This window comes from Diaporthe batatas, assembly GCF_019321695.1.
Source record: "Diaporthe batatas strain CRI 302-4 chromosome Unknown Contig00002, whole genome shotgun sequence".
Taxonomy (NCBI): domain Eukaryota; kingdom Fungi; phylum Ascomycota; class Sordariomycetes; order Diaporthales; family Diaporthaceae; genus Diaporthe; species Diaporthe batatas.
Window position 1 is genome coordinate 2,265,043 of NW_025408549.1, and position 26,368 is coordinate 2,291,410.

The 26,368-nt window shown below is 57.0% G+C and overlaps 8 protein-coding genes across 8 annotated transcripts; 5 read left to right on the forward strand and 3 right to left on the reverse strand.

Annotated features, from left to right (window-relative positions):
- Positions 1-3,745: 3,745 nt before the first annotated feature.
- On the forward strand, positions 3,746-6,146 carry KVR01_001993 (uncharacterized protein; the record flags this gene model as incomplete). Its single annotated transcript, XM_044781847.1, has 3 exons — positions 3,746-4,601; positions 4,756-4,884; positions 4,962-6,146. The coding sequence occupies exons 1-3, from the start codon at positions 4,593-4,595 to the stop codon at positions 6,144-6,146; spliced, it is 1,323 nt and encodes a 440-aa protein (XP_044649948.1). The 5' UTR covers positions 3,746-4,592.
- A 1,108-nt stretch (positions 6,147-7,254) lies between these two features.
- Positions 7,255-8,642, forward strand: KVR01_001078 (uncharacterized protein). The gene is made up of 2 exons (XM_044783225.1): positions 7,255-7,405; positions 7,463-8,642. The coding sequence occupies exons 1-2, from the start codon at positions 7,301-7,303 to the stop codon at positions 8,381-8,383; spliced, it is 1,026 nt and encodes a 341-aa protein (XP_044649033.1). The 5' UTR covers positions 7,255-7,300; the 3' UTR covers positions 8,384-8,642.
- A 2,675-nt stretch (positions 8,643-11,317) lies between these two features.
- KVR01_001272 (uncharacterized protein) lies at positions 11,318-14,322 on the forward strand. Its single transcript, XM_044792470.1, has 3 exons — positions 11,318-12,035; positions 12,254-13,448; positions 13,515-14,322. The coding sequence occupies exons 1-3, from the start codon at positions 11,975-11,977 to the stop codon at positions 13,825-13,827; spliced, it is 1,569 nt and encodes a 522-aa protein (XP_044649227.1). The 5' UTR covers positions 11,318-11,974; the 3' UTR covers positions 13,828-14,322.
- Positions 14,323-14,989: 667 nt separating this feature from the next.
- Positions 14,990-16,701, forward strand: KVR01_001836 (uncharacterized protein; the record flags this gene model as incomplete). The annotated part of the gene is made up of 3 exons (XM_044789174.1): positions 14,990-15,083; positions 15,159-16,203; positions 16,260-16,701. The coding sequence occupies 3 exons, from the start codon at positions 14,990-14,992 to the stop codon at positions 16,699-16,701; spliced, it is 1,581 nt and encodes a 526-aa protein (XP_044649791.1).
- Positions 16,702-17,148: 447 nt separating this feature from the next.
- On the reverse strand, positions 17,149-17,951 carry KVR01_001441 (succinate dehydrogenase assembly factor SDH5; the record flags this gene model as incomplete). The annotated part of the gene is made up of 2 exons (XM_044788022.1): positions 17,149-17,645; positions 17,723-17,951. 2 exons carry the CDS (start codon positions 17,949-17,951, stop codon positions 17,149-17,151), a joined length of 726 nt encoding a protein of 241 aa, XP_044649396.1.
- A 730-nt stretch (positions 17,952-18,681) lies between these two features.
- On the reverse strand, positions 18,682-19,611 carry KVR01_001556 (uncharacterized protein; the record flags this gene model as incomplete). Its single annotated transcript, XM_044782350.1, has 4 exons — positions 18,682-18,700; positions 18,765-19,068; positions 19,193-19,316; positions 19,396-19,611. 4 exons carry the CDS (start codon positions 19,609-19,611, stop codon positions 18,682-18,684), a joined length of 663 nt encoding a protein of 220 aa, XP_044649511.1.
- Positions 19,612-19,853: 242 nt separating this feature from the next.
- KVR01_001959 (uncharacterized protein) lies at positions 19,854-24,796 on the forward strand. Its single transcript, XM_044782575.1, has 3 exons — positions 19,854-19,997; positions 20,068-20,175; positions 20,254-24,796. The coding sequence occupies exons 1-3, from the start codon at positions 19,988-19,990 to the stop codon at positions 20,811-20,813; spliced, it is 678 nt and encodes a 225-aa protein (XP_044649914.1). The 5' UTR covers positions 19,854-19,987; the 3' UTR covers positions 20,814-24,796.
- KVR01_001457 (uncharacterized protein) lies at positions 22,092-25,416 on the reverse strand (the record flags this gene model as incomplete). Its single annotated transcript, XM_044785679.1, has 2 exons — positions 22,092-25,116; positions 25,184-25,416. 2 exons carry the CDS (start codon positions 25,414-25,416, stop codon positions 22,092-22,094), a joined length of 3,258 nt encoding a protein of 1,085 aa, XP_044649412.1.
- Between the last annotated feature and the right edge of the window lie 952 nt (positions 25,417-26,368).

Genomic DNA, 26,368 nt, shown 5'->3' on the forward strand with positions numbered 1-26,368 from the left:
CCAGACTGCCAGACTGCCAGACTGCCATACTGCAAGACTGCTCGTGGACGGTAACAGGGTAGCCGCTGCAGCTGTAACCCCCGGAATTTGCTCCCCTGCAAGCTGCAGGCCCGCGAGGGAAAGTGTGGAGGTTGCAGGGTCCCGCCCGCCTGCAGCTGAGACTTGTGGGGGGCGGCAGGGGCGGTTTGCTTTGTGTGGGGACTGACTCTGCGCTTCGGTCACTCTGCTGTTGCAACATGCAGGTGCTCAATGTTCCACTCCTTCCAGACCAGCATCTCAGGCTTCTCCCGCATTTGCTTCCACCCCTTCTGCCCTTGTGTCCTTGTAACCCCCCTTCTTTCCATCCACCCCTTCGCAACCCTAGTGTACAATCGGATCCAATCCGTCAACTAATACCCTGACTGCCTGACTGCCTGACTGACTGACTAACTGACTAACTGACTAACTGACTAACTGACTAACTTGGGTGCCCGTCGGACAACTCTGCCTCTCCCCAATCTTTTTTCTTTTCCCGTGCTCACGAATCAGAGATGCAGCTTCAGGGGGCAGCCACTTGGGATCTCACCCGGTTATATTGGCCCGGTGCGACCTCAGACTTGTGTCGGTGAGCGACCAACTTCTGCCAACTTTCAGTCTTTTCCGGGAGCCTTTTTTCTTTGTCCTCCTCTCACAATCGTCCTCTCACAACCCCTTCCCGGTCCAGCCTTGCTTGGTCTGCCCCAAGGAGGCCCGGCCCTGTGTTGGTTGGTTGGATCAACACGGAGCCAGAGCAGAAGGCCATGTTGGAGCTTCACCGTGCCACTCGATGCCCCCCCCAAGCGTGTCATCCTGTTGCCAACGACCACAGAGACAGTGCCTTCCCCAACTCCTGTCGGGGTAGGCAGTCTATTTGGGGCACGTCTTTGCCGCGCAACTCTCCGGGTCTCTGGGGGGGGATTTTCTCTGAAATCCGGGGAAGGGCTGCTGCGCCCGCGAGCTTAATCCAGGCATGTCCATCCCCAATCTCATCTCAGCCTGGAGCCGGGGGCCTGAACTGAGCTGAGGACGTGAGCTGAGCTGAGCTTTTTCGCCCGCCGTTGCATCCCCCCTCCCTACCAGCCAGCCCAACCTGCCTGCCAGCCTGCCACGCCCGCATCTTTTTCCGAGCGTGGGGGTTTGAGCTTTGCTAACAGCGCCACCTCCTGGGGAGCACCGAGACACTCAATCTCACCACCCCATTCCTCCTGGAGCCGAGCTGGCATGACAGCATGACCAACACCTTCCAAGCCCGACCAGCTTCAGATTGCGAACAAACACCCCTCGGTATCGGCATTCTGGCCCCTCTTGCCAGTCACTGTGGGAGCCTCCAAGAGTCATGGCCCGTGGTCCAGGCCGGACAGACCGTTACCTTCGTCAACATGTGTGTCTGAGGTCGCTGGTACACATCATAGAGCTGTCAGCCTAGGCATCCGGGGCCTCGCAATCCCAAGAGCCCGATGCCCCAGCACCACCTCCGATTCGTGTCACGTTTTTCCATTCCTCCTCCTTGTCTCACTTCCCCGGCCTGCCAAATGTGACGTTGTACAAGGCGAAAACATGAAAGGCACAAACAAGGACCCCAAAAGTCGGCAAAGTGGCTGCCGCGTTGCTTCTTGTTACCAAATACTTCCTGCAATGGGAGGACATGGGCCTCCCCGTTTGGGGATTCGTTGCACTTGCGCTAACCCCGTGGTTCATGGCTACTTGGGATATGTTTTGCGGCTCCGTGAGGAGGGAAAAATTGCGGCAGTCTCCCGGAAAGAATTTGGTCCAACCTGACTTCGCACCTGGGCGAGTCTGAATACCTGCCATGGTCTGTCAGGGCTCCATTTTCTCTTCAAACTCGCACAGAAAGACAGGGCGCTAGCAGGGCTTGGTCAACCTTGCAGCCAAAACCCGCAAGACTCTGGACGCCGCGATGAACTGAGACCGTACCCAGCTGTTCCTCGGGGAGAGCGGCGCCATACACTTGCTTCTCTTCCTTAGTATCTGACTTGGCCGGTCGTAACTTGGCCACCTCCTGCCCTACCATCAGAGGGATCACCCGCGCAGGGCTTACACTTCATCGGTGGCGGAGAACAGTCATACCGAGCAGGCACTCATCGCTCGTTGGCAGCTGCTTGTGCGACCATGAGCCATCAGACTCATTTCCTTTGCGGGGACGCAAGTCTTGTCGGTACCCGTGATCCAACCGTCGTCAGCAGCTGCCTGAGATTTGAAAGCCATGGGCAATAGAGATCTTGAAGAATTCCACACGATCCCGGTTTCTGTGCTCCCAACCCCAGGCTGTGACGTCTTCGAGACCTGGTTCTGATCTGACACTGAGGAATCGAGATTGGGTCCCATCCCTTCTTTTCCGTGGTTCACCAGCACCTCAGGGAAATGGCCGAGACTGACGCGCCGGAGCCCAGCGCATAGATGAGCTGGGCCAAAACATCACAAGCGGGCACGAGAGGGTTCCATCCTCTGGAAGACTCAAGCGATCCAGGCGAGAGAATGCCCTCAATTTGTCAGTCTGAGAGCATTTCAGATGGCGGCACAGCTCGGTGTTTGAGCATAGAAAGAAACTCGGATCCACGAAAGTCCTCATGCTTGACTTGCTTCATAGCTTGCCGTCTTTTCCCTTTGATTACTACGAGCTCGGTTCGGCTGCCTGGTGGCCACAGTATCTACACAGTGGACCAGGACCACCTGGGCGATTCTTACTGCTCAAACTGCTGTGAAATCAAATTGTTATGAATAAAGGTCCGGTGAATTAAGCCCCTGTTGGAGGGTCTCCTCTAGGAATGCCAGGTAGACGGTGATCGAGCCATAGAGGCTCCGACATAACGTTTTCATCATTTCTAAGAACCTGTCAGCCAGTGATGCTGTTTTTACGTGTGTGACTTTCGCCGCCGTGTGAAAAAAATTTCTCAAAGAGGGAATAATTACACATCAGACTACCGAATTTTGACTGACAACCGGTATTAGTTTCTCAAGAAAACCACCAGGATGCTTCACACGCCGCACGCATGTAATATAAGCTTCTTGGAAAGTGACGTCCCGTCTTGGTCCGGGCTGTCCGGTGCCTGGGCGCCAAGCATTCTGGGGTGAGATCTCGGGACGGGGCGCTGCGCGACGTCTACTATTGAGCAAACGACAAGCCGTCGCCCTGTCGATCAGGTGCTTGTTGGTAAAGAGCGCAGGCACACTCGTCGGCCTGTGCTGTCGATCTTCATCGTGTTCCTGCATGAAATTAATGACAAGTGAACAGATTCAAATTGATTAGGAGGTATCGTTTCCCGTCCGGCGACACGAGCACTGGAGGCAAGCCAGACAGCTCCGCGGGTTTCAATACATCCTTCCTCAACTTATTTCCTCCTCAGCGCCCCAAACAAAATCTCTGCCTGTTTCTGCCATGCCCAGGTGTCTGATAACATGAGACCCAAATCGATACGAAGTACAGACACGCTCTGTCAATAAGCAGTTCTTTGAGCCTGCCCACTGTTCTACCAAGGTCTTTCCCAAAGAGCCTCTCTTCCCCCCTCTCTTTCTGTCTCTGCGACACGCATTAGTTAGACTCCGATCTACCACGCCTTAGCGCCGTTGTCCAAACTGTCGGAACCGGGCCCGTGTGGTTCACCAATGGCTTAGGATGGAATCGACGCAACGTCGCTTCGAAACGGTCTCGCCCATGCTGCCATGGGAAAATCCCCCCGTGTCGATTTTCCACACAGAAATGTCCTTCTCCGCACTTCACATCCCCCCCTAATCTTTCCGCACCAACTTGCCCCATTGCCCGTCTCCATTATTTTGCTGGAGATAAGCAAGTTAAGCTTTATTATGTCTGCACGATGTTGCGTGACATTCGCCTCCCGATCTGGCCATGAGCCCCGATCCCCGTCCGGTGATATCCCGGCAAGCCCCCTCTAAACCGCCCTAGAAGTTTGGGTGGTTGCTCTTTTGGTGCGAAAAGGACGATAGCCACCTCGTGCGTGAAGGCACACAAAGATAGGTGGGGCGGTCTTATCATAGGCTCATTTCGACATGGTGCTGGGTTGGTTGGTATCTACTGAAGCTCGTAGTGCGGGACTCAGATCATTTCTGCTATGGTCCTGGCCTTCTTTGTAGGGACTGCGACGTTCCTTCTGCCTATGCCTTTTAACGTGTGCATAACCAGTCTTTCTGCTCCTGCATCTGACGGAGTCTTTGCTTGAATGCGAAGCTAGCCAAACCGTCGCCAAGGTCACACACACTATCGGAAGCCTCAGCTCTTCCTGCGCTACGGCACATACGCGTCCTTTCCAAGGTTCTACTGCCAAGCAGTCGGGCGCGCCAGGGACAAGGTGCAAGACGAAGAGAAATCCATAGCTGAGCCCAAGATCGTCGCCGGAGCTAGCGATAAATCCTCGGCCAGTGTCGAAGACGAGGTGCCTCCGTATTTGCGAAATGCCAGCAACACTGGTATTCTGGCAAAGCTGCGCGGCTGGGAGGAGGCGTTGGACCGGAAGATCGGCGTCGAGACCCATGGCATATCACGGCGGCGCCCCGAGGATAGGGATCCTGCGTTTGCCTCATGGAGTAACCAGGCTGTGATGTTCTTGGTGAGTGGACGCCCTAAAAACCTTCGGCCTAGTTGAGCTGCAAGGCATGACTTCGGGAGGAGCGAAAGTCGTGAGACAAATTGAGTCAACATATTCGATTGCTCTGTCGGTCCCTAATCAGGAGAAATCTACTAAATAACATTTGAAATCTCAGATGTGGATGTCTGCAACAATGAACCTGAGCTGCTTCGCGACGGGGTTTCTTGGGTGGGAGTTAGGCCTCGACTTGTCCAGGACTATTGCAATCACAATATTCAGCACCCTGCTTGGCAGTGCGGTAACTGTAAGTAAACCACATATCCCGCAAGGAAGGGAGTCCCGTAAATGTAGCACAGACCAACTAACTCATACATCACACAGGGATGGTGCGCGACAATGGGACCGGGAACCGGCCTCCGGCAGGTCTCGATCTCGAGGTACTCGATGGGATGGTGGCCGAGCAAGCTCATAGCGGCGCTCAACGTTGTCGAGCAGATCGGTTGGTCGTCGGTGGGCTGCATCACGGGCGGACAAGCCCTGGCTGCCGTGTCGGACGGACGACTGGGCTCGGAGCTGGGCGTTATCATCGCGGCCGTGGGTGCCTTTGTCGTGTCCTTTGTCGGCCTCAAGGCCGTATTCACCTATGAGAAGTTCGCCGGGCTAGTGCTCGCCGTGGTCTTCCTCATCATGTATGGATTTGCAGGTCCGTCTGCAGACCTCGCTACACCTACTGCCCTGACGGGCCCGACTCTCTCCGGGACTGCCCTGACGCTCTTCGCCGTGCTGTACGGCTCTTCCGCGTCGTGGTGCTCCATCGTCAGCGATTACTACGTCGAGTACCCGGTCGACACGAGCAAGTGGAAGGTCTTCCTCCTCACCACGCTGGGAAACAGCATACCGACATGCCTGGGCATGATCCTCGGCTGCATCTGCGGCTCGGCCCTGAACAACAAGACCGACTGGCTCGAGAGCTACGACTCGGGTATCGGGTACCTGATCCAGACGATGGTCCGCCCGGTCGGCTTCGCCAAGTTCCTCCTCGTCATCCTCGCCTTCTCGGGCATCGCCATGACCGCCATCGCGATGTACTCGGCGGGACTGTCGGTACAGCAGTTCGCGCGGCCCCTGGGCGTCGTGCCCCGCTTCATCTGGACCTCCATCATGTTCGTCGCCATCATCCTGCTGGCGCTGGTCGGCCGCGACCAGCTGCTCGTCTTCCTGCAGAACTTCCTCTCGCTGCTCGGCTACTGGAACACCAGCTTCTTTGTCATCCTGGCCGGGGAGCACTACCTGTACCGCGGCGGGCTGCGCCGTGGGTTCAAGGGGTACGACCTCGACGGCTGGAATAACCCGAGCGTCCTCCCCTTTGGCTGGGCCGGTGGTCTTGCGTTTGCCGCGGGTGTCGCGGGCGCCGTGGTCGGCATGAGCGAGACGTTCTATGTGGGCGTGCTGGCGGCCAAGATTGGGGAGTCGAGTGGGGATATCGGAAACCAGCTGTCCTTTTTGTTCACGCTCGCTATGTACGTGCCCGCGCGTTGGGCGGAGAGGAAGTTCACTGGGAGGTAGGTCACATCTACTCCCAGTGTCGGGGGAAAGGAATGGGCAAGCCACGTTGCGGCTAAAAGGCCAATGCAAAAGAGACTCGAATACAGTCCGACAGAAATTCCTGGATAGTCATAGACGCTAGCCTGAGGTCTAGAACAAGCTCAACATAGCACTTACGTACTCAGAAAGAATATTTTGATAATATTTTGGATTCCCAACTACTAGATACCGAAGTAGCGAAATTAACCTGAACCGTGTCAAGAGAGAATCAAAGAGAGATGAGGAAAGATTACCTATTTGGACCTTGATAGTTCCTCATGTACCGTAAGAGTCCACGGGATAATTCACGTACTTCAAGTTGCTTCTGAGAACGTCTCGATCTTGTCTGTAATTAACTGTTCTTTCTGCCAGGGCTTTGAAAATGGTCCCAGTTGAAGACTTTTGTTTTCAGCTTATTACCGCTTAAACCCTCTGAGCTTCTTTGTACCGTGAGACTGTCGAAAGAAAGTATGTCATGGGGCTTCCGAGGCTGGAAAATGAGGCTCAATTGTTTCCACCACTTCATCGGATGTTTCGAGCACGTTCCCTCAGATTTCATTTTGTGTTGGCCATATTGCTTACATGGGCACCTGGGCAGTACGGTCGCAGCCTCCACCCTGTCTTGAGAGTCAGTCTACCTGGAAGTAGCATATTTTGTATGCTATTGTTTTGTTGCCCCGGTGCTCAGCCATAAGCCTTCCTGAAAGTACAAGTTCACTGTTATCAACCGGTAACGGGTCATGATATGATACATGGTGCTGGTAAGCATGTGCACTTCCGTTGTTATTGATCATTGGCGTATTCGCACTTTGTCCTTGTGTCAGAATCCAATGACGACCATATTGGCAAAGATTAATAGTTCTTACGTTTGCCGATGTCAGAGTCGACGATCTTACTATAAAAGTACTGCTCGAGCCTACACTCACTTGGTGGGGCTGCGCTTAGGAAGTGCTACGTACCTAGTGTGGTTCCATGCCGAGGCACGTTGCAACCGCCCGCCCGCGCTTGACGAGGTCCGGCCTGGGACCACGGGACCCCTTTGATAGAAAAGGCTACGGCTTACCCGTTGTCACATTGTAGTGATTTATTCCTCATGTCTGCTTCTTCTTAGTTCGGCGAACAGTAAGCAGCTCAGAATGTCCTCAGAGCATCCAATTATCCTATACCACTATCCGTTCTCGCCATACGCGAGGCGGATAGTATGGTACCTCCAACTACGCGGCATTCCGTACAAACAATGCGTAAGACCACCCTAATTCGAGTGCACTTCAACATGTGTAGCTGAAGCGTTAGAACAGATGCAACCTCCAATCATGCCGCGGCCGGACGTATCCAAGCTAGGAATCAAGTACCGTCGCATCCCACTTATGTCCATTGGCCGGGATGTATATCTGGACACGCGCCTCATCCTGCAGAAGCTTGAGTCCTACCCGGCCAGCAGTCCAAAGCTGGGCGCCGCGGAGAACACAGAGCAGCGAGCCATAGAGCGCCTCCTGGAGGTGCTGAGCGTTGACGGCGGAGTCTTCGTCTGGGCGGCGTCCCTGCTTCCGCGCAAGCTGCCCATCATGAAGGACCCCGACTTCCTCAAGGACCGCGCCGATTTTGCGAATGGAAAGGCCATGCTTGCTTCAAAATCACCAACGGTCAGGCCCGAGGCCCTGAACGACCTTCGTAATGTTTTTGAACTTCTTGAGACGACACTGCTTGCCGACGGGAGGGACTGGGTTCTCAAAACCGAGCGGCCGACTCTGGCTGACATCGAGGCCGTCTGGCCGCTTCACTGGCTGAACGGCCTGCCAGGGGCGCTGCCGGCCGACCAAATCTCGAAGACGCAGTTCCCAAAGGTGTTCGCGTGGATCGAACGATTTGACAAGACTGTCAATGCCGCGGACCAGAAACTGGGCAAGGTACCTATCGTGTCTGGGGAGCAGGCAGCGCAAGCCATTGTGCAGGCCTCGTATTTCGAGGACAGCGCTACCGATGTTGTGCAGAGCGAGCCGCTTGTGAAAGCCCTAGGCCTGAAGAGGAGCGACAGTGTGGTGGTATTCCCACTTGATACTGGCTCGTTACATAAAGACTCGGGCGCGCTCTTTAGGCTGGACAGCAGAGAAGTCGTGTTGGAAACGAGGACCGAGCTCCTAGGATCCCCAGAGGTTCGGGTTCACGCGCCTCGACACGGGTTCCGCATAGCTCGTAAAGACCAGGCCTCGCAGCTCTGAGATGGCGACGGCAGTTAATTCTGCCCAGGCGATAACTGAGATTTATCATTGGGGTAGCCAACGCCTCACCTGCTGCTACGTGGCGTGGCCGTGTGAACAGTAGGATTATATCCCACACACTGGAAACTTAAACAAATGATAGCTACTCCCAGTTGCGAGTATGCGAGAGCCGAATCTCAGGCGCAAGATACCCCCATCGAATATTCGGCAGAGGTTTTCGAGATAACCTTGGAAGTCGCCCGTTTTTTTTATCACAGACAGAAGCGTAACAGTCATTTATCTGATCTTAGATGCATGCAGCATGTAGCATGTTTGGACCGGGCGTGACCCAGGGCCACAAGGCGGACCGACAATCCCGACTTATTATTAGAAGAGACGGGATCTCAGAGTGCAAGACGGAAAGACATGCGGAGCCGCATGTGGCAATGACGTCTTGTAGCTGCTGGGGTGGGCGATCAGATCTGTGCTCGCCTATCACGACACGTGGGTTGGTCTTCTAAAAATGCGCCAGCAGTCTCCGAAGGCTGCTTGATACGAAGTTGTCTGTCTGCAACGCCGAGTGCTTTGCCCTCGTACTGTAGAAACTGATACTCAACTCTTGAGGTCTGATAGGCACAGACGCGTGAAACGGATGTTGATGGGCCAAGTCAAGATCTTAACCTTGTGTCGCCAAGAAAGTGTCCTCGAAACTTTCCTCGAAACTTAGTTTGTGCCACGCTCGCGAGGCAAAACCAAACCCGGGGCCAGCACAGAGGCAGCCGGGGAGTGGCCTGAGAAAGAATTGGGATCTTCCCTTTATCATCACGATAACCCAACAGTTTCGTCAAACTCACCAGACGACAGCACCGCTGTCTGTGCCCGACCGTGTGGGCAGAAATAAAGTTTGGCGCATACCAGCTGGCAGTTCAAACAGTACAACCCCGCCCGGGTTCGAGGGTTAGCCATACCGCCAGGCTGTCTGCCTGTCAGGCGCAGTGGCCGTCCGTCCATGGGAACGGACAGGGAAGGTAGAAGAGAAGCTCAGCGAATCTCGTCCTAGCTTCCGGACCAGTAGATCCCAGGCTCTGAGGAGTGTTTCTCTGTCGGTGGTGTGGACGTGCTGCAAGTTCCGGCATCCTATCCTCTCGCGCCCTAACCTGATTGGGCGGGGGCGCATGCGACAAAGGTGAGTTCCACGCAAAGGGATGCCCGTCTTGCGTCATAGGTCGGGATGATGTGAGGGTGACGGCTTGTAAATGTACAGTGCCCCATCACGGTGTGTGGCAGCCCCCATGGCGGCGAGGGCGCGCGAAGACCCAGTGAGCGGCACGAGACAAAGAAGGACTCAGCCAGCCCTCACCACGAACGTGTGGTGCCGATTCATGCTCGATCAGAGGGCGAGGTCTTGATCGCAGTCGACACCGACATGCTGTTGTGAGGAGGCCTGCTGGCCAGCTGGCGTGCTGCGGAGGCACACCTCTGTGATTGACAACCATCATGATCCCTGGTGCCGGAGACGCACGCAGTGTTTCCGCTCTACGCAATTTCAGGGCCTGGCTGCAGACAGGGCCCCGGATTGGTAGAGGCTGAAGTGGGGGGGTTTTTCAGTTTCTTTTGTCACCCAGGATGCCACTGTGCGCCAAGTCTGAGTGCTGTGATGATCTTGAGGATTCCCACTTCACCGACGCGCCTGGAATTCCGTGAAGGCAAACCAAGGGCCTAGATGCGACTGGAGACTCTGAAATCCTGCTGGCACTGGGAGCCCAGGAGCATCTCGCCCGTGTTTCCCGCCCGGTGGCTCGGCCGGCTGGGCCGGTCACGAGTGAGCCAAGCTGGATTCGCACGCAGTCGTCGAGAGATCGAGATGCGATCCCAAGGCAGCGAGTGGCTTCCCGCCTTCGTCCTTGTGCTCGTGCCCGTCCGTCTGCCACACCCGCCGCCGACGAAACGCACCGACTTGCGCTAGGGACATCGTTTAGAACGGACGGATAGCAGCGTTGAGAGCGATATTGGGCTGGGAGTGGTGATGTGCACCGGCGCCGTCATGTCCTAAAAGATCAGATCCATAGGGCATTGTGCCGTAGTCGGTGATCTACTCAGGGAAATTTATAAATTGGATGATATTTTCCTCAGAACGCGGCTGGAGCTAAGTGCGGGATCGGAATCCACACGGTGCCAGTACAACGGGTGAAAAGGGGGTTGCACTTGCGACAAGCTTGTACCGTTACTTAACGGTAAGCAAGTACACACACTAGCAGACAACCGCGGCAACAAGCTCGGTGCGGAGCACGACATTTGCAACAGTGAGCACAGGCGCTTGAGGAGCACGTTCAATACTGTGGGGACCTGGTTCGGCCGAAATGGCACGGGCAGAGGTGAGAATACTTCATTTCAGATCTTGCTAGATTGCGGCCAGATCAGGCAGAGGCGGAGATGGTGAGATAGTGACCTGCAGTGGGTGTGTGTGAAGCGGGCGACAGCTGGAGAGGAGGAGGAGGAGGTTGCAGACATCGGTAATAATGCGAGACTTGGAGCCCCCCACAGGGATTACATTGCTCCAGTACGGTCTGAGTGCTTTGTAATGTGGAAACGACAACTTTTGCCTCCCGTTTTCTCGAAGGCGTGGAGCACGGCACTTTGTACTGTACCTGGCTTGCGGCCCGCAGCCTCTGGTGGAAAAAAAAAAGTACCTTCCCTGCCCCATGTTGCAGTCTTCTGCTAGGCCCTTGTTAGAAGGGCTAGTGCCAGGCCCCATTTCAATCTCTCGAGTGGCAGGATACCACAGTAGGAAGGCGACGAGGAGCAGGTCTGGTTGGGCAACAGGGCGAGCCGGAGGCAGGGAGGGAGGGCAGAACGGCAGGAGCAGAACGGGGGTGGGCACCGGGCCCGTTCCTTGCCATTTATTACTGAGCCCACTGCCCACACCACGTCATCGCCCCAAATCCGTGACGTCTTGTTTTTTTCTCTTCCCTCAACTCTTTTTTGCTACGCAACCAGGCAAATCGATCGCACGCCCACGCCCACGCCCACGCAGCGCCCGCACCCACAATTCAACCACCAAACCGGGACCTGGCCTTGTGCTGCACGTATTCTGCACGGCCAACTCGCCCGCCTGCCCACCCGGTCGGTATTCTGTCCAGTCTGTCCAGTCTATCCAGGACGTGGTATCGTCGTCACTGCCACGTCGTTCCACCACAATAACCACCCTGCCCACCAAGAGGTTTGTGAGACAGGCTGCACGCGTTAAGGACCCACGGGCCAAGGGGGGAAAATAAGAGGAACTGTGAACAACTCTCGGACCCAGCGAGCTGAGCCCGTCGCACCTGTCCGTTGTTCTGTCTATCGCCTGTCATTCAATCGATCGGCCCGTCTCTTTAGTTAGCCAGCCAGCCAGCACCCAGCCGGACTAACAGCCCCGGCCCCCAGTCGCTCCCATTCCCTCGGCCTGTGTCACCTTACTCCTCCCGAGAGGAGTGACCTCATGAGGACATTTTAACTTTCTTCCCTCTAACCCACCTACCTCCTCTTTGCGACGCTCCTTCTTGTCCCATTTCGTCATCGCCCTCGCCCGCCCTCATTCGTGCCAGATCAACCACTTCCTCCACCACAACAATGGCTGGCGATAGCGACTCCAAGTCGCCCAAAACAACCAATGCTACCACAAACCGCCCAGGTTAGTCTGCTGCAGCCCCCTCCACCCTTTCTTTGTCTGCTCCAATCACCGTCATAACCTCCGTCGTCATCGTCTCTGTCTATCACCGGCCGTTTACCCGCGGACCGCCACAACCACTCCACCGCCGCCCATCAACCACCATCACAATCACCGTGCACCCGAGTACCCCCCTTATTCAATTAGAACACCATGCCGACCATTACTTTTTCCACTTATAGATGCCGCGGCCGACTCCAAGCCCTCAGAGATCGTAGCGAAGACGGAACCGACCAACGGCGAACCTGCTAAGCCGCTCGCGCCACCTCCGCGTCCCAACCCGGCGGCGGCAAAGGGGAATACGCCAGATTATTTCGGCTTATCAGGCCCTGGAGGCTCGTTGAACCAGGAGCCCAACCCCTTCGAGAGGTCATTCGGTGGTGACCCTACACTCGGCGCCAACGGTGGTCCTCCCGAGACCCCAGGAGGCACCAAGCTGCCTCCTGTTGCTGCCATCACCTCGCCGTCGTCGCTGCTGCCCGGTACTGGGTCGACGCCATTCAACTGGGGCGGTGGATCGCTACGAACTGGGCCGCTCAGCCCAGCCATGCTGTCAGGCCCTCAGACCGACTACTTTGGCGACCAATTCCGCGGTGGCTTTCCTACGCCAAATGAGTCCTCCCTCCGGACTGGTTTGACCCCTGGCGGGAGTGGATCTATGTTCCCTGTGGTCGGCAGCCCTAACACGGCTGCTATATTCAACCTGGCTGGTGGTGGTGCCACCCCTAGCACTGTTGACTTCCACCGCACCGCGATGAGGGCAGCTGCCGCTGAGAGAGAACAACAAGCCCAACAGCCGTTACCTGCGACGTCACAGCCACAGGAGCTTAGCAACGGTGCACCCGCTGTAAAGTCCGAGGCCAAGCCTGCTGGACCTTTTGATAACCACGACAACGACGCCGCCAACGGCCTCTTTATGTTGGCGCAAGGCAGGAACGGCGCCCAGCAACAGAGCCAGTACCCCTTACCGCCTCAGCCAGCAGATCACGGCCACCCGGCTCCTGCTGTCCAGCACCCCAACTCCAACATGAATGGAAATTCCACTCATAATGGCCGAGGGTCTCGTGGTGTTAGTGAAGCCGCAAGCGCGCAGTCAGATGAGAGCGAGCATGCCCGGCCAAACACCAGGGGCAAAGGAAAACGCAACTCGAGCTCTGGAGCTGCCACGACAAATGGCAGGCGAAAGGCGGATGAGGCCCCTGCCAAGGCCCCTGCAAGTAAGAAGGCGAAGACTAACAGCGTCGACGCGCCGCCGTCTGTCAACTCTGACGAGCAAGGGGAGGATGACTCTGACCATGATGATATTGGTGGAGACAACAAGCCAAAGCACAAGATGACTGAGGAAGAGAAAAGGAAGAACTTCCTTGAGCGTAACCGGTGAGTAGAAAAAAAAACCCCTTGGCCTGATGTGTTTTTACAAGGCTGGTTGCTAACGAATTGCAGTGTGGCCGCCCTCAAATGTCGTCAGCGCAAGAAGCAGTGGCTGGCAAACCTCCAAAACAAGGTCGATCTCTACCAGACAGAGAACGACCAACTGACACAGCAGATTGCTGCTCTCAGGGAGGAGGTTGTCAACTTGAAAACGCTGCTGCTGGCACATAAAGACTGCCCTGTGACGCAACAACAGGGACTCCAAGGTGCCTATATGGCGGGGATGGAGCCATACAACGCCCAGATGAACCCGTACGGGATGGCTGCACCAATGCCAAATCACCAGATGATGCCTGCGCAAGCAGGTCAGCGCCGCTTCTCATAGCCGAGGGTTCGCCTGGCGGGATGCAAGTCCCCTACGCTGTGTGCAAGGAAAGGCTCGCGATTCGGATGTAACATATTTATTTCTTCACGGTGACATTCCCTGGCTTAGCGGGCATTGGCTGTAAAAAGTATACGGAGCAGTCCACCACAAGGGGACAAAGGGGGAAGGAACCAAGGTGTCTCTGTTTCACGGTTCAAGGGCATACATACGGAAAAGGGGGCGTTCTCGGTGTGGTCTGCACAGTCTATTTGTGGCGTTATGGGCGGTGTTCGAGATGGTCTGGATTCTCAGGCCTAGGTTTATGATATTGCACGCAGGTGTCGGCTGCGGCTACTGTCGTCTGTCGCGAGAATTCTGTGCCTGGCCTCGAGAACTCGATAGCAGCATATGGCAAGTCAAGGTCAACGGGACCCGAGATTTTTGAGTTCTACGAAGCAACAGCAACACGTGTCTTTCCTCTAGCGCTATATAATGGATTTCAGTTATTGTCTGCGATGGCCTCTGTAGGAACCTGAGATGTTGGGGGAATGAATCAAGGATTTTATCTTTGCCTTTGTCTTTTCATGAGTTTTGGCGGCTTTGGAAAAGAGCAGTCCTGTAAGCGATTCCAATGAACAAATGAAATGGTGGGTGTCCCGAGGTCGAAAGTGAGTGAGTGTTCCTCGCTCCTGCAGGTCAGTGCTGTCCAGTGGGTCTTGTTGCGCCCGTTTTGGTTTAGCGCCAGTCGCCTGCGCTATACGGTAGTAAACAGTCGGTCGGTCTTTGCAAGTTGTGGGGGGGGGGGGCGCAACGTCTTCTAGATGGGGGCAGCCCGTTCCCGCGGCATATCGATGGACCCAAAACCACTACTGACTGACCTTGCAAAAGCACAAAAGAGCCTGCGTCGCGAGCGCCCAGCATCGATTAGAAGCGCGCAGAAATCCTGGCATCTGATGTGCAGCACCGAAACACACGACATTTCTTGAATCAATTCACGGTTTCGACGCGTCGTGCAGCGCTGGGGGAGCAGTCGCGAGGGGCACACCACCACCGCCTCTGGCCCTGACCCGCGTGCCTGCAGCGACCAGGCCTGCAACCATAACACGCGACGCCGACGACGACACACCGCCGCCACTCCCCCGAGCACCATAATTTGAATGCGCCCACTACTGAGATCTCATCAATGACGACCGTCGTGCGGACCCGGCACCCTCTGGAAGCATTGAGCATGAGCAATCAAGCTAGGCCGACCCGGTCAACCGCCAAGCGCCTCGCGGGTATGTACAGCTCCAGCTGACGGCCGGCGACCCAAGATGGACGGGTTACTAACGAGGCAACTTGTGCGGCAGCAGCATACGATGAACAAGATGGCGATTTCCTCTTCACGCGCGGATCAAAGCGACAAAAGACGGTGTCGTCCCCGGCGTCCCCGCCTGCTCCAGAACCCAAACCGGTAGCAAAGGCTGCAGCGAAGAAAGGACCAGGAAGGCCTCGCAACGGCACAAAACGCGCTGCATCATCATCGCCCCCGCCGCCAAGTCAGGAGGAAACGTTACCGCTGAGGACCACTAAGCGGCAGACACGGAGCAAACGCGATTCCTCGCCAATAGTGCCAGATAAGCCACTGGTGGTGCCAAAGAAGCGTGGCCCGCGGAGGACAAAGTCTCCGCCTGCTGAAGCCATTGACGAGGAGGAGCCCAGGCCGGAGCCTGCGCCTGCGCCTGCGCCTGCGCTGACATCTGCGAGACGAACGAACGGGGCTGGGCCGGCATCTAAGGATGATGGCACGAGGAAGAGCGCCCGTAAAAAGTCACGCAAGGAAGAGGCGCCACCCGTCGAACATGAGCCGCAAGCGACGCCTGAGCAGGTCGACAAGTCCCTCGAGAGAGACCCGAACGCGCAGAAAATAGCACTGCCATTCAGCGACACACCCATCAACGCGCGCAACGCAGAATTTCGCAAGAAAGGTGGCAAAGGCGCAGGTGGCGGGCGGCGGAGCAGCGTGGGCCTGCGAGGCAAGCGGGCCAGCTCACTGATCGAGAGCGGCCACAGCGCAATCCCTCACCGGGAGGTCAGCACGTCGGAATTCTTCAAGCACATCGAGTCCGAGGGGCTCAGTGAACCGCGGAGGATGAAGCAACTTCTGACATGGTGTGGGGAGAGGGCCTTGAGTGAAAAGCCGAAGCACGGAACGGCTGGGGCGCCCGCGGTGCTGGGTGCCCGCGCGATACAGGATGCGCTGCTGAAGGATTTTGGGTCAAAGTCAGAATTCTCAGACTGGTTTAGCAGGGAGGACGAGCCGTCCGCTGCTCCAAAGAGGCCTGTGGTCATCAAGCCGAACCCGGTCAATGTCGAGCACGAGGAGAAGATTGCTGCGTTGGAAGCGCGCATAAAACGGTGAGTGCTTTTAATCCGAGCCGCGGCCATGCGCGCGTACTGATCAGACAAAACAGATTAAAGGAGACGCGGAAATCATGGCGTGCCTTGCAGGCACCTCTACCGCAAGTCTCACCTCTGTACCCCCCAGAAGACGGCGGCTTCGAGAAGGCGCCACTACCAGACACGACGCTTCTGGATGCAGGGGAGGTTACAATGCTCGAATCCCTAACAGGCCCGTCCTCGTCATTCGCACATCTAAAATCAACGACAAGATCACGGCTGCAAACTATCCAGTCGGGGGTGGAGTATAAGGTCGACCGCCTCGCGGATAGCGTGCACAAGATGGATCTGAGAGTAGTGACAGCGGGCCGACAGGCGGACAAGGTCCTCGCGTTGAGCTCGGAGAGGTTAAAGGAACGAGAAGAGAAGGAGCGGCAGGCGGCGGGCACGAAAGCACTGCCGACGATGGAAGTGCTGAGGAGTCTGAGCAGGATATTGCCGGAAAATGGAGGATAGGCTCGACCACTGGCTGTGAAGACGGACCGGAAACTTCCAAGGTCTCAGAAGAGAAACGACACGGATGGCTCAGAGCCACATGCTGCTTGATCATAAGCACTATCAAAGCAGGCCGGCCACGGTGCATAGCTGCAGCGAATTGTCTTTTTTTTTGCCCTTGGGGGCAGTTTCACATGACGGGACGACGGTTTATGAAAGGAGGACGCTAGAGGTCCTGTTGGATGTGCTGGGCAGAAATCGAGATGCAGAAACCCCTCGAACCAGATGAACTGGTGGTTGCAAGGCTGATGAACCACCCTACCTACATTGTACATACTGCCCCTCCCATATACCCACATGCGAATGGCAAAGCCTACACAACGGCATGACAGTGCTTCTGAGCATCTACTACTACCTATGAACCCTTTCCTTTGCTACATGGCCCGTCTTGCCGTCCGCGAGGCCCCGTCACTTCCTCTCACCCAGCGCAGGCATGAAGGCCATGCCCTCGGCCTTATCCCTGTCGCTGTTGCCCAGCACACCAGCCGCGCTCCTCTCCTTGACGTGCCGCCTCAGCAGGCCGAGGATCTCGGTGCCCTTCCACCGCTGCGGCACGGGCCGGAACGCGGGCTTGAAGGTCCCGATGGTCTGCGCCCACTCGCCCTTGGCCGGGCTGGCCGGCTCCAGCTTCTTGTGCTTCTGGCTGCTGGTGGTGGCGGCGGCGCCGCCCTGGTCGCTCAGGTAGGGCTCCGAGTTCTGCAGGCCGGCGGCCGGGGTGTTGGTGGTGGGTGGTGTTGTGGTGGTGTCCTCGGCCTGGGTGGCCCAGTAGTAGATGTCCCAGTCGTTCTCGTCCAGGAAGCGGTCGTACTGCTGCATCTGCTCGGGGGTCATGCGCGGCAGGTAGGCGGCGGCGAAGGTGCTCAGGAGGAGGTCGGACTCGAGGGTGCCGCGCTTGCGGGACTGGTCTGTTGTTTGGGTGTCATGCATTTGTTAGCAGGTTCTCTCGGCCCTCCCGCTCTCTCGCTCGGTAAGAGAAACGTACAGGTTAGCCTGGCGCGCATGGTCTCTGGGTCCTCGCCGGTCCGCCGCAGGGGCTCGATCCTGAACTTGGCGCCCTCGAGCTCGCCGACGGCCATCTCGCGGCCCGGGACGGGGTCGAAGGGGCCGCTGTTGCTGGACTGCCACCGTGCCGGCACGGCGATGGCTGCGACGGGGCGGGCGCTCAGGATGCGCCGCGAGGCCGGGCGGAGGGCGCGGGGGATGGGCATCATCGTGATGATGGTGGTGGTGGGGTGAGTCGTATATTTATATTCGAGGTGTGGTGGTTAGGGTAGTTGGTGCCTTGGTGAATGAATGACTGAAATCCACAGCCAATGTAATGGGAGGAATTACGAGAGTTTGAGTACGGCCGCCAAAAATAATGCAAAAGGTAGATAGAAACCAGGGTCCAGTGCCGTCATAGATTATTCACAGAAGTACACAAGTACCGAGGCCTGCCGTGATCCCGCCCGGCGCCTTCTGAATCTCGGCATCGGCGCCCAGACGTAGGCAGGGATCATCCGACTGCGGGTGCTTAAATCCCCATCGGAACAGCCTGCACGGACCGGTCTCGTGAGAGGCGCTAGGTATGCTATTGTTCTGGGCCGTATGTACACTGCAATTAGCAGAACAGACCATAGGCCAAATACAGCCTAAGCTACTGTGCTGTCTCCCGCACGCGATTCTTGTTTTCAACATTGCTCAGTCAGTTCGAACGGGACATGCACGCCCAACATCACACGGCATTTCACGGTCTTCTGAATAAGCACTGAGGAGTCCAAGGTTGCCAGACCATGACCCATTCGTCTCGTAGCTATCCACCACTGCATGCGTCTGCCGACTCGAGTGTACATACATCTTGCCAACTCCCGTATGATAACCGTGGCCCACCGCTTTTGCCCAAACCATATAGTTCATAAACTCCGGGAATCATAAGCCATCGTGTCCGAAGGGTTTCTCTCTTTAGATAAGGTGCTTGGACCTGCAGCATAACAGTCAGTACCGGGTCCTGAAGCACAAGGACAGGAGGATGCAGAGGCACGGACCGGAAGTACGCCCGCAGGTACAGGATCTGCCAGACCCAGAGGACGATGAGGATGAAGGTGGTGCAGAAGCCGAACCACTTGACGCGGTTGTTGGTGCTCTCGTTGGTGTCGCGCAGCTTCTGCTCGCGCGTGCGCAGGTAGTCCATCTCGCCCACAATCTCGGAGACCATCTCCTCCATACGGCGAAGGTCCGCCTCGACCGGCTTGAGCTTCTCGGTGGCCTGGATCGCCGACCAGTCCTTGGCGTCGGCGCCGATGTCGACGTCGAGCTCGACGTGGCGGGTCGCGTCCTGGATGTTTCGGGCTGTTGTGGGCTTGCATGTCAGTGATATGTTCCATGACCCTCTCTCATGCTGGTGGCAAGGGCAATCGTCGCCGTTGGCTATGCTTGTTTGTTTGTGGTGTTTGTGGTGGAGGGTATTGCGTACATCCTGTCAACAGGTTCTCGAAGCAGACGTCGAAAGCAGCATCCGCGTGGGACGTGAAGACGGTCCTTTGCTCGCCGGCGACGTCTTGCGGCCGGCCATACTCGTTTCCTACCGCATCACGGATCTATGCACCGGCGACAACAGCTGTCAGCATCGGTCCTCCTGGCAGGACAGCAGAGCGGGCGATGGCTAGGGCGACTCACGTGCATGTTCACCCGCATGCCATCTCCTTTGGCCCCGCTGACGATCGCCGTCACAACCACCAGAGTGTCCCTGGCGACGAAATTCCGTATGCATCGTTCCTTCTTGCTGTCGTGTGATTGTGACGTTGCCTGCAGGTCGAACTTCAGTGCATTGGCGCAGGCGATGAAGAGGACCAGGCTGCAGATGTACTGCAGCAGCGATCGTGGGAGCGCCATGGTTGTTGTGGGTTGACGCTGTTTGTGTGTGGCGGGAGGGAGCTGTCTCTTGGGGGACAGTTACATACAGCCTGGCTTTCTCAACAGGTACTGGAAAGGTGTCGCGTTCACTTACGGCTTAGCTCGGTGCCAGGGGTAGCTCTACCTCGCCCGGCCAATCAAGGCTGGTCCAATCGACTTTAATATGGGGCCGCCTGCCCCTCGAGCCTTGCCCGACTTCAGCCTTGCCTGCCCATGCTCCAGTTCTTTGTTGCTGCTACCTGCTACCTGCTACCTGCCACTGACTGCTGCGCTCCTCCACACGCGACACGACCAGGGCTTCGGACACAGCTCAACACAACAACCACACCAGTGAGGCCAGAGAAGCGCATTCAAGATGCCGAAGTGTAAGTGATCCCCCATTGACTGACATGTCTTCACGAACCGTCAACTAACACCAGAGTCCAAACCCCACAGTCTTCTGCGACTACTGCGATGTCTACCTCACCCACGACTCGATGAGCGTGCGCAAAGCACACAACAGCGGTCGCAACCACCTGCGCAATGTCATAGACTACTACCAACGTTCGTACCCCCTCCCCCGCATATTCGTGTCCCAAGTGTCCTTCCTGCCAGCGCGCTGACAGCCATGGTCTTCTGCAGAGATCGGCCACGAGAAAGCCCAGTCCGTCATCGACTCCATCACCTCCTCCTACGCCGCCGAGGGCCAGGCCCACAACAACCCCATGCTGCCCCAGAACCAGCCAGGCGGCGGCGCCTTCCCGCCCGCCGGCATGCCCTTCCCCCCGCCGTTCCCAGGGGGCATCCCGCCGCCCGGGTTCCCGGCCCTGCCAGGCGTCGGCGGTCCCGGCGGGCCCTCCGCGCCCGGCGCCCCGCCAGGCAGCTTCCCCTTCCCGCCGCCCGTCCGCCCGGGCTCCAACAGCGCCTTCCCGCCCTTCCCTCCGCCTCCGGGTGGTGCTGCTGGCGGGCCCGGCGCCCCCAACATGCCGCCTCTGCCGATCCCCCCGCCTGGTGCAGCCGGCGGCCTGCCGTTCCCGCCCCCCGGTGGCCTGCCGTTTCCTCCTCCTGGTGCTGGCGGTGCTGGTGCGCCGCCCAACTTCCCGTTCCCGCCTCCTGGTGGGTTTCCTGGGGGCGTGCCGCCTTTCAATCCTGCTGGGGGACCGCCTCCTCACCTGGGGCCTCCTGGAGGGGAGGGAAGATGATGACGCGGCGCTGGCCCAGGGTCCAGTTGTCAACGGAGCAGCGAGATCGTCGGTCGGGGCTCGCACTGAGAGCTCCGTGTATTGAAGCATTCCTTTCGTGCGCCGATGGCGGATTGAGATACATGCCGAGAAAGCATGGCTAGGGAGAATGGCGTTTGGCGTTGGTCGCTTGCAGGAGCACAAGGTCTAGGCAAAATCGAAAAGAGAGGCATCGAAATTGCTGGCACGTTCGAGTCGAAAGATCACCGAGGTGTTCTATCAAATGGTGGCCATTGACTATGCCAGACAGCACATGCTTGAGGTGCGGACAGCCGTCCTCGACGAACAACGCATGGTTGAAGAGGACGGCGTTGGGATAAAAGATAAGCCTATCCATGCTTGTTTTCGCTCCGTTTTCCGCGCAGTAAAAACTTGTTCTCGGCTTTCCAGTTTGTATGAAGCGCGTGGACCAAATTCTGGCAGACAGGGTGTCACGAGCAGGGGCCTAGAGCAAGGCCGTCGAGAAAAAGCGCAAACTCACTGCACGCAGCCCAGCCCAGTGTGGCTTCAGATAAAATTGTTCGTCAAAAGGCCGTTAGGTATCATTCATCAGCTGCCAGTCAGATAGATACATGGAAAGGCTATCTATAGTGTACAGCGGGAAAAGGATCAAGTCGTTCCATCATCCAAGTCGTCCATCCGTGCTACCCTGACGTGCTCAAAAGCTAAAGCGAAGAGAAGAACGGTAGCAAAGACAAATAATTCCAAATCGCTCTGTGCTCTCCTCCATAGCTTTTCAGTGCTGCGCAATATGCAAAAACAGGGGAAAACACATAGAAATGATTCTTTTCTGTATCCTGTCCTCTCTCTGTGTGGAACATCGCGAAAGAGGGCCCAATGAGGAAAGCTGTCAGTCGTACCGCCTTGCCGTGCGCGTGTCATTGAAATCGCCATGCTCGTCAAAATCCAACGCCAAAGTTAAGTTGCCACCCAGCCCCCGAACTTGCCCTCCCAGTAAACATTTGTACATCCTGTCGTCATGTAATGGCACGGAGCGTATAGGTGCGGGCAATCAAAGAAAGCAGAAGTCCGCTCCGTACAAGATATGTCAGTCCGTCATGAAAAGTAAATCGCATAAATTCGTAAAATGGTGGCTCGTGGGGTGGGCGTTTGGCCATTACTGGCTGGCTTTTGTGCTCAATGCAACTCCGGTGTGACAAGCCAATCGAGACGGCAGTATGCTGCGAGAGGCTGTTGCGGCTCTAAGTGTCTGGCCTGGACGCTACCGCATTCCGTGGTTCAGCTCCCGTCAATCCGTTGGGGCATTCTCCGTGGCTGGGACAAGGCCGGCCGATAGCCATCTTGCCGAATGACATCTACCACGCCATCACGAACCTCACGGGGGCCACTGATCTTCTTCCGTAACTCGTTGCTGCGTTTCTCGCGTCTCTTATCGCTTAAGCGCCGTGTCAGGGCACCCAAGTTCTGAGACATGGACCATCTCCTGGTCTCAGAAGTCCGCGGAGGTGTCGCCCGATCTGCAGTACCGTTTGCATTGGCACTGGCATGTGAGCCTCTGATACTGCTGAGGCTGTTGGATCGGGACCAAAACAACCGGCGGCGTCCGTCTCCATCAGGCGCGGTCGAGGGGCGTTCCGCTCTGCTCGCCTTGTTGCGGAGGGAGCCCACGCTTCCACGATGCTTGACTACCCTCAAGTTTCCACTGGGGGTCCGCCTGATTGTCCTTTTGTCCGGACCGCTAATGAAGGCATCCTCGTCTTGGAGAGGCATGATGGCAAAAGTCCGCTTCATACGCTCACTAAGACTTCTCTTCGGTGGAGGAGGTCGGTTGTCAATAGACGGATACCGCATGACCTCTTCTTCATCCTCGCCCTCCATGTCATAAATCCCATCATCATCGTAGTGACTTGGGTAATACGATGGCCGCCAGTCAGGGTGAAGTCGGGTCTCGTCCATAGGCTGCTCATGTGGCAGCGATTCGCCGTGTGGCTGGTCCACCTCCGGGTCGTCCATGGTGCCTTTTCGCGTGTTCTTACCCAGGGACAAGGTCCTCGCTAGGAGGCCGGGACGAGTGTCACGGTTTGGAGAAGGCCCATAGGATGCATACGAATGCCGTCTTTTGCTCAGTGCCCGACGAACCAGGGAAGGCGCCTTCTTAGGTTTCTCGTCTAGGTCATCGTAGAAGTTTCCCAGCATTTTGGTCTTCTCCTCTGCTGGTGTTAAGCCCGAGGGAGTTGCAGGAATAAACTTGATGGCAGGAGGTTCTGGGGGTTCTCGGGGGTTCCGCAACGGAGAGTCCACGCTGTCCAGAGTGAAAGTTGGCTGCGCCAAAGGTGTAGAAGGCTCATCCACAGAGATGCCATCAACCTCCGTGGTCGTGATGGTAGGCCGGTTCGGCCTCTCTGTGGACTGGCTCCCGGGATCGCCATCCGAGCTTTCAGACGGCCTGTGGTCAACCACAAGGATAGACCTGTTCTGGTGAGGAAACATGCTGATGGCCCTGGCTTCCCCGATGTCCGCCGCCGACGTCCCGTTCGTTTCTACAGAAGCCTGTGAGAATGGTGTAGCCTTGGCCGAGAGCAGCAATTCTCCTATCCTTGACGCCGACTGCCGTGGTTGATGGGCCTCGAGTCTATCCTGTTCGCCTCTCGGTTTGAAGTGCTCCAGAGACGGCACGGGATTAACGGTGACCGCCGGCGGGTGTACCTGTTCGCTGTAACCCGACGGCTGAACGACGTTCCGTTCTGCCGCTGCAGGCGCAGGCTTGGTGGGATATCCGTTCGCTTGCATAGCATTGTGAGCTCTGAGGCTATCCGCAGTCAGTGATCCGGCCCGCGAACCATTCCGCGATGCGTCTCTTGATTGACTTCGACTGCCAGGTTGACTCGTCGGTGCGGATAAAGAGGACGCTCTTTGGGGGACAACAGGAGGAAAGTCCATGGTGCGCTGCTGATCTCCAGGCGTCGAGCCATCCGACTCTGATATCGACCGGCCACGTCTGGGTGGGCGGTCAAAATAGGGAGTCAAATCTTGGCCATTTGGCAGCTTGTCCAGAGGCACGGAGCCAAGGCTCTGGCTCTTTGATCTCCTGCTGTCGGCTGACCGCAAAGAGCGCTCTCGACTGCTGGACCTATTTGATGATTGGCGATCGGGTACCACAACTACCGGAATGCCGCCGTTCTTCCACACATCACGACGAGCCTTTCGGCTGCCCACAGAGTTGACTGTCGAGTTAGACGCATAGCTCTCGCGCAGTACATCCTTGGCCTGGTCTGCAGATTGCCGCCTGGATGTTAGACTGTTCAGAGTCGTTGCTGAGCTCACAAGCGACGGCTGCCAAATTGAATCGCGCAATGCATCCACTCGCTTGACGTGGCGCAATGTTCTTTGGCGGCGCGGAGGGGTTCCGACCAGGATTGCTTCTACGACCGTTGAAGCAGCCGACTTGGAGGACATTCCCGAAAGCCTCCTGCTATCCGCACTTGTGACTGCATCCGTATTTGCTCTCTCCGGGGCTGTGAAGCTTCTTGAGGGGTCGGTAGAATCGTAGGTAAGAATTCTGCCCTTCAGCGGGAAGGCGCGCACAGCTCTTGTGGCATTTGTAGGTGAGACAGTGAAATCATCTACAACCTCGTGTTGCCTTCCATTGTTATGCGCACTAGGCCGCCTCTTTCGCACGGTCACATTCCTCATGAGGTTGTCATCCCATTCCTGTTCGACGTCGTTGGGCGAGCTCCCGAAATCGCCGTCAAATGCGGTGAAGTCGCCTTTGGCCTTGGGCGTCAGGCTGTTGTCGTCGGCCAAGCTGGGTCCCAAACCTAGCCCAGAGCCTGAATGGTTTTTCGGGGTGTGCCTTTCGCTACCATTGGTTTGGCCTTTGGCAAGTCGGACTGTGACCTCTGATGTTCTCGCAGACTGCGCGGCTGGACGCAGCGTCGACCGGCCATCCTCCTCATCCGAAGGCTCGGGGCTCTCCCTTGCAGTCTTGAAAGATTCGGTGCGTGACTCAGTAGTGGCCTTGGACGGTACTCGATCGGTGAGAGCCGGCCGCAATATCAGAGGTCTAGGCCGGATGGCGCTTTGTGGAGGCGTCACGTCGGGAGTGGGAGGGCTCCGTTGATTCGGCGGGGTGCTCGGACTGGCCTTGGAGGGCACGTCCTCGGAGCTCTGGGCTGGCGTCTGAAGGGGGCTTAAGCCCGAGAGGGGGATAGAGTGGCTGCTCGAAGACGTTCTGGAATGCGCTGGTGGAGTCGGCGGCAGGTCCCCACCACTTATCCTGCGGCGTTGATGTCGCAATGTATGGCTGCTTGCCACGAGTGAGCGGGGCTCAACGTGCGAAAGGGCATGCATAAGTGGTAGCGTCATCTTACCTCTGAGAGACCGTGCTGGGAGTTCTTGCAGAGTCGGAGCCGTTAGAGAAGCTCCCATTTGCGCTCCTGGGGTGTGGAAGGACCTTGTGCCTTTTGAAGGTCCTCTGGCTTCTCTGGCTCTCAGGGCTCGCGTCAACGTCATGCTCCTCGGGCGGCACAATATACTCTACCCCAGGGATTGCCATGGTGCTCGAAGTTGAAGAATACGGTGACCCAGCCATGCTGATGGTCATGTTCAGGTTTGGGTACTTGTGCGGGCAGGACGTGCCGCGACAAGGCCCGTGGCTCTTGTGGTCGTTGTTCTATGATGCGGCTCGACGGATGATATTTCGATGCTTTGGTAGCATTGTGGTGAATAATTAGATGATGATACTTTGTCGTTGGTTATGAATATGCCCCCATGTGAAGCAAGCTTGGTGGGGATCGAGCCGCGTGCTGTCTACGGAAGATGCAGCCTGCCTGCCTGCCTGCCTGCCTGCGTGGGCCAAAAAAGAGGGACGAAACACAAGCGCTGGAGGACGTGTCTTTCCCTTGATGAAGTCGTAATGAGTCGTACCAGGCGGGCAACAATGGCGAAGGGTCTCGCAGAGCTGCCGTGGGGTATCCTGGGTGCGAGAACTCGAGGAGGGTGCGGTGGGAAATTTATGTCATGCGTTGTGAGCACAGAAAGGGGAGGAGAGAAGAGAAGGATGGAGTCGGAGAGGCTATTCGCTAATCGTGCATCCGTCAAAGTCGAGGCGCAGACCAATAAAAGGAGTAGGTAGGGTCGAAGAAGTTGTGCATGGCTGACGAAGGAAACGCCAAAGCTGGAAAGGAATGGCTGACGTCTTGGAAGATGGGAGTGGCCTGTCTCTGTAGGGGCGGGAAAAGGATGCGAGCTCGCCCCAGCAAAATACCCAAACGTTGCCCGCTGCAGCCGGCGATGACACGAGACTTGGGGGAAGCCCGAGATGGGGGACGATGAGAGGAGAGAGGTGGGAGCGTGGGAGCGTGTGAGCGTGGGAACGTGCGAAGGTGCCCAGGTTTGGAGGTGACGACCAACTGCGATGCGGATGTGCACGTCAGGTCAGGCGGGGAGGGAGGGCCCAGGGGACTTGACGGGACTTGAGGCCACTCCCACAGCCAGTCCGTCATGTCAGTCAAGCAGCAAGCTGGCAAGTCATGGACGACGACCAATTCTGCGCG

Bases quoted from the DNA above. Each gene is read 5' to 3' on its own strand.
- KVR01_001272 (XM_044792470.1), top strand. From the start codon at position 11,975: ATGGCTGGCGATAGCGACTCCAAGTCGCCCAAAACAACCAATGCTACC. The intron at 12,036-12,253 runs GTTAGTCTGCTG...TTCCACTTATAG, and splicing joins TGCTACCACAAACCGCCCAG to ATGCCGCGGCCGACTCCAAG. The intron at 13,449-13,514 runs GTGAGTAGAAAA...AACGAATTGCAG, and splicing joins AACTTCCTTGAGCGTAACCG to TGTGGCCGCCCTCAAATGTC.
- KVR01_001959 (XM_044782575.1), top strand. The intron at 20,176-20,253 runs GTTCGTACCCCC...GGTCTTCTGCAG, and splicing joins TGTCATAGACTACTACCAAC to AGATCGGCCACGAGAAAGCC.
- KVR01_001078 (XM_044783225.1), top strand. From the start codon at position 7,301: ATGTCCTCAGAGCATCCAATTATCCTATACCACTATCCGTTCTCGCCA. The intron at 7,406-7,462 runs GTAAGACCACCC...GCGTTAGAACAG, and splicing joins GCATTCCGTACAAACAATGC to ATGCAACCTCCAATCATGCC.